This window comes from Molothrus ater, chromosome 5 (assembly GCF_012460135.2).
Source record: "Molothrus ater isolate BHLD 08-10-18 breed brown headed cowbird chromosome 5, BPBGC_Mater_1.1, whole genome shotgun sequence".
Classification (NCBI taxonomy): domain Eukaryota; kingdom Metazoa; phylum Chordata; class Aves; order Passeriformes; family Icteridae; genus Molothrus; species Molothrus ater.
In genome coordinates, this window is record NC_050482.2 from 38,208,788 (window position 1) to 38,224,467 (window position 15,680).

At 37.2% G+C, this 15,680-nt stretch overlaps 1 protein-coding gene across 9 annotated transcripts in view; it reads left to right on the top strand.

Moving 5' to 3' along the window:
- Positions 1 to 15,680, top strand: part of NAV3 (neuron navigator 3) — a 509,813-nt gene that overhangs the window by 430,384 nt on the left and 63,749 nt on the right. For all 9 annotated transcript variants that reach the window (XM_036400276.2, XM_036400277.2, XM_036400271.2 and 6 more), the window contains one exon: positions 13,260 to 13,398. In XM_036400276.2, the coding sequence (XP_036256169.1) occupies positions 13,260 to 13,398 (139 nt within the window). The remainder of the gene's footprint in view (positions 1 to 13,259; positions 13,399 to 15,680) is intronic.

Here is a 15,680-nt window from a genome sequence, read left to right on the forward strand (position 1 = left end):
CTATCTTCTACAAATTATAGAAGTACATATTATATGTGCTGGGGATTTTAAAAGGTAAGTTTACAGTAGAGGTTCTTTAGCTTGCCATAACCTGTTCTCACTACGGCAATACCCTCTGCCATTTAATTTCCGCTGCTTCTGATATTTTTACGTGGTCTGTCGGAGAGAAAAAATCATCTGAATTTTAGGCTAAATGGGAGAGAACAGGGCAGTTTCAGGTGAAAAGTAAGTAAACAAAGTGCTTGACTAATGTGAAGACAATTTACTTTCTCTGCTGGAGTTGCACGGGAGGGTTTTTGCTGCAGGCCCTTGTGCTGCTGTCTGTAGTGCCCTTTGTCTGTCTTTATGTGCCTAGGGTAGAGACAATGCAGCAATTCAATTCTCCAAACTCCACTTCCTGCTAATGTCTAGAGCTCTGACCTTTGTAGGTGACATGCCTCCTTTTTTTCATGCAGGATTTGAGTTTGGTGTCCCTCTCTACTGTAATCCATCATATTTCCACAATCTCTTGCTGTCTGGTCTTTTGTTGCCTTTCTTGCATCCTAATTCTTTCTGCAACATTGCAGATGAGAATTTTAATTCTCAGTTCTCCTAGCCAGTGGTAAAGAGGATTCTAGTCCTTTCTACTCTCTTTCCAGCAGGACTACAGGCTTCATGCCTGTCCTTTATGGGGTTTTTTTTTGGGTTTTTTTTTTTTTTTCCATTTAGAGAAAATGAACTGAAAGAACAGTGAGCATGCCTTCTTTCTTTTTCTTTTCTTGATGATTTTAGATCCACTTACCCAGTTTCACAGCTTGCCTGGGGTTGGGGTCTTTTGGGTGATAATAATAAATACTGAACCTAGTCATTATATTACTAAAGTTAACTAAAAATTCACACAGCTGCAAGGATAGCTTGTACTTAAAATGTGTCTTGCTTACAAGCCCAATGGAGTCATCATCATTTTGGAGGACATTTAGACTGGCTCTGAGATGAGGGGTCCAATGCAGCAAAGTGAGTTGCCTGGAGAGATCCTGCCCCTGGTGCCCAGCAGGATGCAGTGGGACTGACAGAGCACATGTGCCTTGACAGAGAGTAAAGATCAATCAAGTGCCAAAATCTCCTCCCCTGCAGTCTCTGTCTGCTGCTACCATTTCTCAAGCACGTGTATGCGGCCGTGGAGGGCTGGGGAGGACCATCCAGAGGACTTTTGTCTCTATTATTCACTTTTTTGGTCCTATCACAAAATTCTTTTTCTGCCCCTTGGTGTTGGCCTCAGTGCACTTCCCAATCTTCCAGATTCCATTAAAAACAGCCAGAACTGAATTCCTTAAATTTGTGATAGATTTTGATATGTTAAGCAAGTGAATCCACTCAGACAGTTATTTACGTGTCTACAGGGAGATCCGGCATGATTTTTCTGCTGCTGAAAATGTTCACAGGCAGAAATGTGTCCCCTTTTTAAAACCTGCCATTCACACCACACCTACGAGCTGTGTCAAAAGCGTCTTGAGCACCATTATTCTCTTCGGTCAATCTGGCAATAATAGTAATTTCAGTACTTTCATCCCTGGGAAAGGAAGAACTCATGGTGAGATACATTAGTGCAGCCACCTTTCCAGCTGATAGGAGTTCTTGTAATGTGCTGTTTCTCTGAAATTCAAACTAAAAATAGCCAAGGGAATTATTCTGTTATCCAGAAGGACTGCAACTTTCTGAAGGGTTTGGATTCTTCTTTTTTTGAAGAAAATTGTTTACAAAACAGAAGCAAGAAATGGCTCCAAGAAGTATCTGTCACAGTACTAGGAAGAATACCAAAATGTTTAGTATGCATAAAAATTGGTTATTGTTTTTTCGGTGTGTATCTTTAGAGATTTGATTAAAATATGTGATTTCTTTTTAAAGTAATTTTTCATATTTTGGCTCTGGTTTTCCATTCAATTTTGAGGGTTGTTTCTTTTTTTTTTTAGTTTGTTACAAGGGAAATTCAAATATGTTTCGTTTAGGAAAAAAGAAATTATATTTGAAAATTTTGTGTTCCATTTTATGTTATCCTTTATTTTATTATCTATACATTTTTTCATATGACTAGTATATGTTATAATATTTCATTGAAGATGCTTAAATTTACTAAAAGGTAGTTTTATTCTATGTTAAATCATTTCCACAATGATTTGAAATATCAAATGAAGTAAATTGAACCATCTGAAAGCTAAGATACCAAAAAAACATTTGTAGTTTCCTATTACACCTGTTAATCAGTGCAAGAAAATTATTTCTGATTGCAGTACGACTAAGTATAGATTGACTGAAATTTAAAAATTAATTCCTAAACTAGTCTGTTTTTTGAGAAAATAATTATTTTTTTAATTTTGCAAGTTGTTTGATTTTCTTTTAAAAAATACTGTACTGTCAACTATATTTTATTTGAAAATTTCCACCTATTTTTATATCCCCACAGCTCCATGATGACTTACTCTTTCATAGTCCAGAAACCTAAGCAGTTTATCTGGCCTATAACTTACTCCCAAATCCCTGCCTTCTCCAGACTCTTAAAAATTGGATAAGGATTAGGTTGAAACCTCAAGTAACAGTTCCATAAGTGAGCTCCTACCCTCATTGGCAAAATGATAAACACATGGCAGAGAGACTTTTTAAGAGATTAAGAGACCAAGGATTGGGTACCACTGGCATATGGAATGAGAAAGATGTGTGAAAATGTCTGATGATAGAATAAATGACAGCTGTGATCTCTGAGCACAATTAAATTACTATCACTGTCAATGACTGCTGTTAACAACCATGTGAAAAGCAGTCATGTAACATAAGGTGCAAATTAATAGCATTTAGATTTGCTGCAAAAACCTGGCACAACTCAGGATTAAAGATAACATTAAACCCTTCAACCACAATTTATCTTAAACTAAGCAGTGTCAATAATATTAATTCCAAGATAGCCCTTTAATGCAGAGCAAAAAAATTTGAACATTTGAGATACTGAAAAAATACCAAATACCAAATAAGTGCTTGGATGGCTAAACCTCTGTAAATAAGTCAGGTTCTGAAATCTGTGTTTTCTAAAATCAGCATCCTGGTCCTTGTGGGTGAAAAGGCTAGAGGGTCTTGAAAATCTCCAAATCTCAAACCCGAATAAAAATATTCCGTGAACCTATTTATTAAGAAGATAACACCTGAATTGTGTTAAGCTTTTGGTTTTGCTAATTTATAAGCAGTCTGATTTTATGTATAGAATCATGAATGTCTGGTACTTTTAATTCATATTGCACATTTCCTCTCAGAAATACATCTACTTTGCCTCTGTCTTCATGTGGCTGTGTATTCACTTGAGAATTAAGAAATATAATTTTTTGACCTTTATGTTTTTTGCAAATTTTTTGTCAAAGTCAGTCAGTAGTTTTGTCCAGGCAGCAGTGATGAGCAAGACCCTGAAGGCCAGATGCACAGGGAGCGTGACCACTGAAGCCTTTAGTCCTTACTGATGCTGAAAATGAGGTCATGCAGATGCAGGTTTCTGCTAAAGCAGAATGACCTGATGGGTAATGACCTAGGTCATTACTCAGCAAAATTTGGGAAAGAAGCAAGAGATATGAGATAGAGTCCTGGCAAACAAAACCAAGAAAAGAAGGACCCTTTTGTTCTGCTTAACTTGCCCTTTGCCAGACAGGTTGTTGTCATGATGCTGACTGCAAACAAGTAATCCTATTAGGCTTCAGAAAATAGGCTTACCTTGTTATCTGAAAATATTTGGGTGGATCAAGCTCTCAAAGAAGTTCAAGGGGGAACATTTCTATTAAGAAGTTCTTCAGGCCTTGAACTAGCACCTTTTCCTGTAGTCACAACTTACTGTTAAGCTCGACAAACCAGCACCTCCTCTTGAAACCTGCAGGGAGAAAATATTTTGCATGAGACTGTGTGTGAGGAAGCCCATCGCCCCCCCAGATTGAACTCACTTTGCACTTTCAGAGGCCCTGTTTTTCCAGCAGTTCTTGTGTGTTCAGGGATGCATCCTACAGCTGGAATGTTCTGCTTGGACGGCAGTGCAAGGCTGCCAACTCTAGGACCATGTTATGGTAAGAAGGTTATTAGGGAGTGCTACAATGAGGTAACAGGGATAGAAGGGGTCCAACTCTATGTTGTTGCTGCCTACACTTGTAAAGGATGATTCTAAAAATCCCAGTGAAATTACAAATGAAATATAAAAACTCTGGTGTAGTCTCTGTCTGCCACATCTTCCTATTCTAAGGAAAAGACAGTGTGGGGTAACAAATATTCATCACAAGCCAAAACCACTCCAGATTTTGCTGTACTGCAGCAGCAAAGCTATATAAAACTGCTGGATTTAAGACCTGCTCCATCATGGAGATTGATAGGATGAGTATCATGACCAGAATGAAGACAGATTTACTTACCATTCTGCTAACATAGTTATGTACACTGTTTATTTCAGATTGAGTTTAATCAGGTGCAGCCTGAAAAAATAAGTCCCTGCTCCTGCTCATAAGCAAAAACAAGACAGGTAATTCTAGGAACAAAGACGCTTAAGCGTGAGACTACACAGCAGAGGAGGTTGGCAGTAAATCAGGACTTTGACATTGGGCAGATAATTACTGGGAATAGTTCTCCTCTGAACAATTATCATGAGGATCTGTTTGGTTTCTTAGTATGCTGTAGAGCCAAGGTTGAGTAAAGAGGTTTGATATTTCAATGCCTCCCTCCCATCTGAAGCAGTTGACTGACAGTTTGCAAAGGTGAATGGCAAATTCTGCTTACCTCATGGTGTTTAAGGGGCTGATTTTGGTATGATTTTTCTTTGACTATAAATGCAGATACCATGAGATACTTTGTGTTGGGGCATTTCATTAATCTTTTCAATTTTGGGGATGGGAATTGGCCATATACAAAGTGAAGAATTAGATTTTTACTTCATAAAGTGATGAGGTAATAAGAAGTAATAGGCTTTATATTGCTTTTCAAGTTCTGAAGAACTGCATGGGCAGTTTGTTTTTTGTTTATTTATGCTCATTCAACTGATGTTAATTAACTTGTCTGAATCTGCGTTTGAAAAATGTAAACATCTCTTGCATCCAGTGTGTAGAAAACTTAAACAGCAGTGGGAAGATAATTCCATCAAAAGATTTTCTTCCTTTGTTTGTTATGATATTATCAACAGCTCTTGATGGAATTACTTTCTTACATCTTGCTTCAGCCCATATATTACTATTTTCCAAAGATTGTTCAAACTATAATTAAAAATGGATGTTTTTTTATGTGCCTCATTTCAAAAAAATAGAAGAACTCTGTACATTCCAGAAATAAAATATCTTCCTAGATGGATAATTATTGTTTTATTCACTTGCCTAAATTTCATTTGAAAAAATTCCTTCTTGTGGTTGTTTATACGTTCTGATAGGAATTTAGAGCTAGGTAATGACTTTCTGCTGTCCCTATCATGTCAGATTAAGTGTTGTGTTCAGAAATAAGTGGAAACCAGAAGGGGTTCTGGCAAAAACTTATTCAGATCCTGTGGTGTGGATATGCAGGTTTTGCAGGGTATGTATAATTATCTTAAGGAATGTATATCTTCCAGTAGTTCATTTTTTTTTTCCCTGCTGGGTCTAAAACCAAATTATTTTTTAAGGTACTTATGAAATGCTTGGGAGAACATGGAAATTAACTGACCTTGCAAAAATGCATTTTTCTTTAATTGTTCTCATGGGCTAGCTGTATTTCCTGTAGCAGGATATAATTTTCTAATGGGATCTTTTTAAAAAATAAATTTCTAACCTAAAAAAAAAATCCTTGCGAAGTGATACTGCATTAAAGCAGATGCTTAAATGCATTCCTATTCTTTTTAACTCTAAAAGCTTTTCCTTCAAATAGGATGAGTGCATCCATTTTGAAATGTACATGGGATGATTTTCTACCTTAAAGACCTCAAAGTAATTTAGGATTAAGGCTTCAGCAGTCGCCTTGTTTCAGTATGACAGGTGATGCATTACACTTGCTGAGGAAAAAGCAGTGAAGTATGAGTCCATCTGGCTATGTTTTCATTTAGCTGTGAGCACAGAATAGCTATAGGGAAATTTATGGCTCCTGCAAGTTTCTAGTTTGATTCAGGGCCTGGGCTTTGGCTCTCGCAGTCTGTGGAATGAAGGAAAGTATTGATTTTACAAACTCTGTGCCCTCTTGAATCTGTCTGTGAAGGGTCAGCATAGCTGTTTCATGAATAATGAGCAGCTGAGATCACAGTAGAAGATTTAAAAAGGATTAATTCATGTTGAATTGAACTTTGAAGGAGAAATTTTGCCAGCTGATATATTGGCATGTTAGTAAGGAGTTGCTTTAAGTAAAACTGTCCAATTATTTTCTTATCTCTTCTTCTTAATGAGCTAAGATGACATTTCTGTTCTCAAAAGTCAATTATGGAAGTAGCTATAAAATCTTTATATTCAGCTGAATCCTGCCTTACTCTCCTGAAACATGACCTGAAATATGGGTGTCAGAGAAGAGCCCAGAATGCATGCTAATATTCGCTTCTCTGGTGTGCTGTAGAGAAGTAATGACCACCTGCATGGAGGCTGATTTTTGTATTTTGTTCCCTGTTTTATGGATTTTATGTGTGTAGAAGGAGCTTAAACACTATCTTCCACTTGCAGGGCTTAACTTGTGTGAGTAAAATAAAGGTGTACTAAGTTCAAACTTTCTACTGTGGGCATATAGTTTAAGTCCTTTACTTTGCTGTTACCTCTTCAGTCCTTCCTGCTTACCCTTTGGATGTACCTGCCTTTGACTGTTAACTACTTACGGGATTAATTGCAGAGCTTTTATTTTCTAACACACATTTAATGTAGATGCCTCACACATCACCGACACCAAATGTCTTACACCACCCTAGCTGTTCACCTCACAGGCAGCTAAATCTAGGAATTTTGTATTTTTAGAACACTGTAATTTAAATAGGTATCCAATCTAACTGAGGATGTCCAAGTCCCATCCACTGCAGTAGACTACTGAACTAGTCTACTTTGTCTACTACAAAAATCTTATTTGGCAAACATGGAAGTCCGCTATTCTAATCAAGAAATTTCTGGTGTTTCCCATACATCCACTGTTTCTATGAAAATTGTGTCGTGATATCCAGTAGCTAAGAAAGGGACAGGGAGACCTGCATCCTCTTTGGATTCATTGACATAAAACAATGAGCTGTGTGCAGGCAAAGAAAGGGGTAACACCTTACTGCTCACCATTGATCTGCTCTTAGGATGGATTTGTAGATCCTCAAACATTCAGAAGTCAAGTTCTGATTTAGCTCTGAATGTTCCTCTTGTGTCATGATCTCAGTAGTTTTATTTGTCCTCTAAGACCATTCCTCCCAGCAGGAGAAATACACTTGGGCTCCACCCTGCATGAGCCTGCCATGGCAATGAAGGATTTAGAAGTCTTTAAAAGGGCTTCACAGTTTGAAAGCCCAAAGTTACTATAAAAAGCAAGTAAAGATTGTTTTGCTAAATGTGTTCAGATTCTTTGAATCACAAACCCATACAAAAGTCTCTGGGGGTATGTGAGTTCCATTGGCATTATCAAGAATGTGACTAAGGGTTTCTCATTCCTTATCAAGTATGTGTGTCTACTGCTGTGGTCTAAAGCTCTTCATGTGCAGTACAAAACATGTGACAAATACAGTGCTACTTTTCATTCAACTACAAGCCTTCCCAGAGAGAACAGTTATTCTGATTAAATGAATTCTTTAAGAGGAAAGATTTTGGTTTTGTTTTCTAGAGCTGTATGCTTGAAAGCTGTAGCTCCTGCTTCTGCTTACAAAAATGGGTAATGAAAACAATGCGAGCAACTTGTCAAATTGTGCAAGGACTGGGTACATTGAGGAACCATAATTTTCTGGCATTCATGATAGCACATTGATTGGAGTCTTGCTGTGTCTGATGATTTTCTTGTGAAAAGCTTCTTTATTTGCATACTGAGGCACTTTGGCTGGAGGTGGTCTCAGAAATTAATGAAGTATGCCAGTATTCAAACAAATTCCAGGCACTGACCCAGCTTAACAGTGTGATGAACTTCAATAAGCTGGCAAGTTTAAGGGCTTGTAGGAAAATGCTGAAAGTAGAAACAGGAAGGGTGGGATGAAACAATGATCGTGTCTAAGTGCTCTGTCATGTCTTGTCTGCAACTAGACTGCTTTGATTTTCTGAAACAAGTACTTTGAAAGGAGAATATTTTAGGTATCCATAGAACTAATACAGATTGTTGATACCACTTCCTCTCATCACATACCTTCATAATTCATTGCTGTCCTAATCCAGTGCATTTTTACTTTCAGGCATCATGCAAAAATCTAGAAAAATGTGTTGCATATTGTCTGCGGGTCATCATTATGTAGGCAAAAGTCAAATTGCATCTTTGCCCTAAAGCTCTATTGCTTGCTGCCTGATGTATGAAATAATGTCTTATTTTGTATAGAATATTCCTCATTTTGTTCATGTACTTCAGTGTGTGAACTCAAAAAAAAAAAACCCCAGATACTTGCTGAAAGCAAATGAAAAAGTTTCATGAGCACAGCTGAGTGGAATTTATCTTTCCATTTGAGGATACTTGTTGGGATGTGTTTCTAATCTTTGTTCAGCTCTACATACTGATGTTAAGCACCGTGTTTTCCCTTCAGACACCTTGCTATTTCCAGAACATTATGTGGTAGGGAGGTCAATGAGGGGATTATTATGAGGAGATCTTATCAGTACTAGCCCACACTAATGAAAGTGAGACAAAGAGTGATAGTGGAGACTAACCAACTATGTAGATAGCAAGTTGTGGATTTCTCAACTTTATGGAGTATTTGATATGGTCAAGGAGTTGAAATGTTGCTTGAAGCATTTGGAGCAATTTGAGAAGAACTGGAATGTGTGCAATATTTATAGCCACCTTTGCCAATTAGTGACAATGTCTTGCATCAAAACAGTCCAGAATTGTTCAGATTGGTTAGGTGCAAGCTAGAATTAGGGGATGAACTTTAGCTAGTGCAAAATTATCTCATTGGCATACCTAGTAGATGAAAGGAAAACGTAGATCTAAGCAGAAAGCATACCGGCAAAGTTACTGCAAAGAGTCTGAACAAAGTCAGAGGGCATGAAATATGTTTTTGTATGAAACTGTAACACAGTGCCCATCATTTTGACCATTTATGTGTGTATTTGTCTCTGTTTTACAAAGATAAAGCTGAGGTACAACAATAGTAAGGTTGAAAAAGAGGTGCTGACATGCAATTTGAGTTGATAGTAACCTAAATTTTGATGTATCTCTGCAGCAAAATGTTGGTTCAAAGCACATGTTTCCATGCATTACATCTTTGTAAGTTGACTACAAACCACTAAAGTAAATTAGAAGCTCTTTATTGGTGTCTGATTTATTTTAAAATGTTGGGTAAAGCAGTCACCTTGCAGATTTCAGGGAGTCTGGTACACCAAGGGCTTCAATCATGCTTCATATAGTCCCTTCTGTTAGAAAACTTTCAACTTCTTTGAATGAAGACAAAAGGCAGATCTTTCCTTAATACAAAATTCAAATTCATCCCTAAAGCAGACTTCTTACAAGCATTAAATTAATTAAGCATTTCTAGAGAAAAATATATGTGATTGTGTTATGAAACACTGTGGTGTTACATGCATTCACAATGAGAGCAGTGACTGCTGGGCTCTTTGCTTGTTCTCTGCTGATTTGAACCCAGACAAAGCAGAATGAGCTGAGCCACTGAAAATAAAAATCTGTCAGGTACATGCAAGCAGTGATTTTGAAGACACTTTAAAATTATCCAGATTTAAGAAGATTTCTCTTAGAAATAGCCAAATTTATATTCTTAATGAGAAGATTATATCTTGCTGACTATCTTGCTGGATATCAAAGTTCTTCTCAAGATCCTCTTGGGATCCAGGGGTTTATCAAAGAAAAATCTCCAGAACTTGTCAAAACAATGCACTTTTCTGTTAGCTTCAGTCTCCCAGATAGGTGAACACCATTTGCTGACATTTTCTTTTAAAGAAATCAGCCTGAGTCTGTCATCAAGAAAAACTAAGCAAATTTTGTCAATATTATAAGTGGTTGAAATGTGGTTTTTAATAGCAAAGTGGTGTAATGCATTAATGAGCAGCAGTGCTAACCTGACCTGTTATAGACCTTGTAGAATGTGTGAACAATAGAAAAATAAAGAAAAAATAAAATAAAAAATTAAAGATGAATCTCAGCCAGCAAATTAAAGTATAAATGAATATTGTTTTGATGAAGGGTAGGAGAACAAGAACTAAAATTAGAGTTTGTTGCAGACTCCCACAAATGGATTTTCAGTCTCAAAGTGATGCACAATAATCTTACCAGATATTTTTTGTCATGAGTTTACTAGTTTAAAAGATACGTCAATATGAATCATCAAGAATTTTTTTCCAAATTATAAACAAGGCATTTTCATTATCAAAAACATTATCTTGTCTGATAGCAGCTCTACTATCTAGATTTGGGGAAAGAGGTATATAAAAGTAGAAACAGTAAATACTGAAATACAAAAATTTAGCTGCATGAGCAAGTTAAAACAACTCTGGATAATACATTGAAATACGTAAAAACAACAATTTTCATTGCCAAGAGGGTATCTGATATGGTCTGTTCTGTTGTAGTTTTTGGTTTTTGCCATGTCTTTTCAAAAGGCTGGTATAAAACGTTGTGTCAAGTGGGCATCAGTTTCTGTTACAGTCCTTAGAATATGCCAGAAAGAAAGCAGGTTCCAATATTCCTGGTTTTTGTAGGCATACTGAATATTGTCAGAAATTTTGGTATATGAAAGCCTCCAAATTTATAAAACATCTCAAGCACCTATCATAAGAGAAAACAAAAAATCCAGGCAAATACAGTGATGACTCTGAAAGGTCAGTAGTAGAGGTTTCAGAATGATCTTCTATACAACTTACAAGATGGCCCTGAGTGTTCCCTGAGCCCACTAATAATCCACTGGTGTGGATTATCACATTGAGGTGTGATGAATGTAAAACAGAACACAATCACAGTAATATTTGCCTGAGAACTTCGGCTGTAGAGAACATAGTTATATTTTGTCAATCAACTGAAATATTCCAGAATTTAGAAAATGTCAATTTTCTTACAGAGAAAAAGGAACACAAAATGAGGTATGAAAATTGAAATAGAGTATAATAACAAAGAGACATGGGGAAAAAGGATGAAATTTTATCCCCAGGGTCTTAGGTAGACTCAGAAAATGGATGGCCAAATATTATTTGACATGAATGTCATAAGTTAAAAGCTCATGTTCCTTCTGGAAATACCTAATATATATCCTTTTGGATTTGGTTTTTTTTTTTTTTCTTTTTTTTAAAGAGCAGCTTTTAGTGAGGTAATACTATCTTTTCTGCAACTTAATCACATTTATATTGCTTATGTTTTTATCCATCCTTAAGGTTCTCAGTCTTAACACCGTTTTAAAGGTAAATTCCCATGTGGTACACAGCGTTTTATCAATGGCTTTTTATCATCAGTGAAATTATGCATCACATTAGACAGTGAGAAACACAGAAGGCCTAAATGACTAGTGTTTCAGAGATGGTTCTTAGATGAATGTGGACAGCCTATTATGTATGACATTATAATTTCATTATTAAATCATTCATGTGTTTATCACTTGGAAATGTAGCAGAAGACATATTTATTTGTAGTCATTGTACTCAGTGGTGGAAAGTGCAGCACTATAATAAACTCTTGCCCTCTGAAATATGTTTATCTTGTTACTGAGCTGGCTTACTAATGTGATTTTCTACCTTTAGCAAAAGAAAGGTAATGCTTGCTGCAGTTGCTATGATACAAGACTAGTGTACTGAACTTTCCAATGCATCAGCATACATTTTGTTCCACACAGTTCCCTGTCACTGCTGCTGTCTCCCAAAACTCCAAATTTAAAATAAGTACTCACAGATATTTTGCTTGTTTGCTCTGAATGACTAGTGTCAATAGTACTGAGCTTTAATTTGACTAGGGGATTGAATTACATATTGTTTTCTAAAATTCGTAACAGGCTACAGCAAAACAAGGATAAAATGCACTTTCTTGTGTTTGGGACTTTATCAGCAGGTGTAAACACCTAGCTTTGTCTTGCTAGAAGTTACATATCTAGAAGAGGCTTAATCAACCCTGTCCTCTCTAAGAGAGGAAAAGACAAAAAGAGGCACCTTCAATGGACAGTTTATCCCACAAGCCTAGGACATTTTAAGCAAGGCTGCTTTTAATACTGGTTAGAGAGGACAGCTAGGTAACTTAAATGAAATGAGATACCTAACTTTTATATACCTAAAATTATAGGAGATTAATCCCTTTGAATGGGATAAGGTGAATTTTTTTTCAAACTTTTGGCCTGTGAATAATCCAAAACCAGATGAACAGATGGAAATGTCTCAAAATACTGGCAGTATAATGCTGTATATGGCAATAAAATAAAAGTCAAAATGTAATGCTATAGAGAAGCAATTCTGTAGAGAAAAGTCTGAGAAATACACCTCAACCTCCCTTTCGTGCAAAAGCAAGGCTTTTGTGAGAGTTGGTAATGACATTTCTGTAAGAGAAGCCTTTCTCTTATTTGAACCTTTGTCTCAATCTCCTAAAGCAAAACAGTTGACAGACTGTTTCTTCAGAGATGTATAATGTATTCTCTGTCAGCTCCTTTGACTGTATTCTCAGGGATTCCTATTTTGATGACATTGCACCAGCTAGACTGATACTGAAGACAAGAAAATAAAACTTGTGAAAATACTGGCTTCTTGCTGACAGTGGATTAGCTGCAGAAAAGATACTCCTTCTATTTTTATGTAGCCTGGCAATTCATCAGGTCTTCTCTAAGATATTAATAATTTTTGAGACTAGCAAGATCAGGTAAGCTTGATGGATTTCCCTGCCGGTGTAATGAATGTGATTGCAATGAAGCATGAAACGAACTGTTTTAATGGCTTACACTTAGATCTGATGGTAATTTTTTAAGGACACCTGCATCTTTCATTAGTTGAACAAGCAACCACTTGACTGCAAGTGAATAATTAATTCAAAAGTCTGAAGAACAATATTCATTGAACCTTAGGAAATATTACTGAAAAGTTTCTGGTAAATCACTTGAAAAATAAGTAATCACATCTATTGATTTTGAGATGCCTTCTGCACATTGAGACACAGTATGTAAAGTAGATGTGCTCCTTTCTCTGCAGCTGGGATGACAGCAGCTCGGTTAGCAGTGGCCTCAGTGACACTCTTGACAACCTCAGCACAGATGATTTGAATACCACCTCATCTGTCAGCTCTTATTCCAACATAACAGCCTCTTCAAGGAAGAACACTCATGCCCAGGTAAGTAGCTTTGTTGCCATTTGTTGCAACATCCCTATACAGGATAGAAAAAGTTTGATATCAATGCCTCTAAATGAATGAAGTATTCGTATCTTACAAAATCCTCTATTACACCTGAATGCAAGAAGCCATAGGCTCCATTGATCCAGCCTTGGGCTTTGAGCTGATATTCCAAATTCCCTGCTCCCAGGATATGTGTCACTGCTGAAGGTGCTGGCTGGTGCCATCCAGCTCTGCCCACCCTGGGGGAGCAGCCCAGGTCCCAGCCTCTGCTTCATCCTAACACAAAGCAAACACAATATAATTGGATCTGTGATCATAGATTTCTACACACTTCAGCTCATTTGGAGCATCTCTTCCAACAGATAACACAATTAAAAAATATATATTTTTTGCTTTTTCTGAGCTGAAACACAGTAGGGAGGAAATATACAGGCTGTACTGTCCTTTCAAATGGCAGAGATTGTCTTCTCCCTGCTTAGATCCAGGGATGAAAATGTCAATGCAAGGTGACAATGCATAGTGTCAAAATAGAGTTCTTAATACCATACAGACACAAACTATATACATCATACATATATGTGTGTGTCTGTGTACGTAAAGCTCTTGTGGCAGGTATCCAAGCATTTCTTCCCAGCTCCCCTCAAAATTGCAAGTAACAGAGAAGTCAATACAGAATCCTTGCAGGACTTGGTTCCCTCCAAAAAAGAAATAAAACCAGAAAAGTTTGTCTCAATAGGAAAGTATTCTCTGCCATGTCATCTCCTGTTCACTAATAGGGAACTTTGAGACTGAGCACTCAGCACAGGGGAAGAGTGGCTGCCTCCAGTGATTTGATGTCAAGTATGCAGGACACAAGACTGACACTTCTGATTCCATTCAGACTCCTGCAGGCAGGCAGTGTCTGCAATTCAGAGGTCTGTTTTGTCAGTGTAGATTTCAGGAGACATATTTGTTATTTCCCCCAGACAATAGGGAAATGTAGTTACTTTTGGAATGAAAATTACTTTAATCTCCAACAGGACAGATACCAGGCCAATGCTGTATTCATGCAAAGGTAGTCACTCAAATGCCAACATTCTTCAGCCCTTACCATTGCCTTTCCCACTCCATCAGGGACTTCCATGTTTTTTAACTGGAGATCAGCCTCTTCCCTTTCACATCAGCAGTGATGGCTAGCTAGTTCTGGTTTGCTTGTTCCACTGCATAGTCATCAGGATTGGGAAATCTCAGGCTGACTTTTTAACTCTGTGGTTTTGTTGTTTTTTTTTTTTCATTTGGGTAAGCTCATGTTCTAGCTACTCTATAATAAGCCTCTGCTTTATTTGCAAATTGTTCAGCGATAGACAAAGATGCAATGTATGTTCAAATTTTAGTTTCATTCCAGAGTTTGTTTATATTATGAAAACTAGGAAAATACCTTTATCAGGTATGCCTTTACGAGGCACATTAAGCAGAACTCACTGTATTCCAAGCTAGCTGGCAATCTCAGTCAGAAGCTGAGATGAACAGAATACTCATTTTGACTGCTTTTTTTCAGGTCTTAGATATAGTGCAACACAGAGATCCCTTTCCCAGTCTTTTTAAGTGACTGGAGCAGTAAAGGCTGGCTATAGACTGAGACAGAAATGGCATATTTTGTTGTTGTTTTCTTATTACAAGAATTACAATGGTGAAGACAGGCTTTTAGAAAGTATTGCACTACTCTTTTTTTTTAAATTAAGCAGTTTGCTTTAAAAATGTATGACTATACCTTTACAGTCATTCATTTATGATAAAATGTCTGTAAGCATGTTGTTACACGTTACACATGTTGTAACAATAGCTTCAATGAAAACTTGCTTCTGAAGGACCCTGCAATATTTTTTGTAGATATTTGCTTGTTAATCCTTACCCATAGTCTGTGCTAGCTCATCCAAAGCACATACGTAATTATGGAAATGTAGAGAGCTTTTGCCTTTTGTACATCTCAGCTGACAAATATGTAAACAGGATCTAATTATTCTGTCTGTCACGTAATCAGTATTAATCTATGGCAGCAGTGCCTAGGACACAGCCACAGAGGGATCTCTGTGGTGAAGGAGCTGTGACAGCCCAGGATAATAAATAGCCAGTCCCTCAATGAGATCCATTTTGCAGTCCCTCTTCGGCTGGTGATACCTGAGAGCAGCACCATATTTTTGCTGTTAAAGAGGGGCAGAGGCAGGCAGGAGTGGTGAGAGGGTGATGTGCAAATAAGGCTTCAGACTGAGGTCAGGAGGCTGCAGAAAAACACAGAAGGA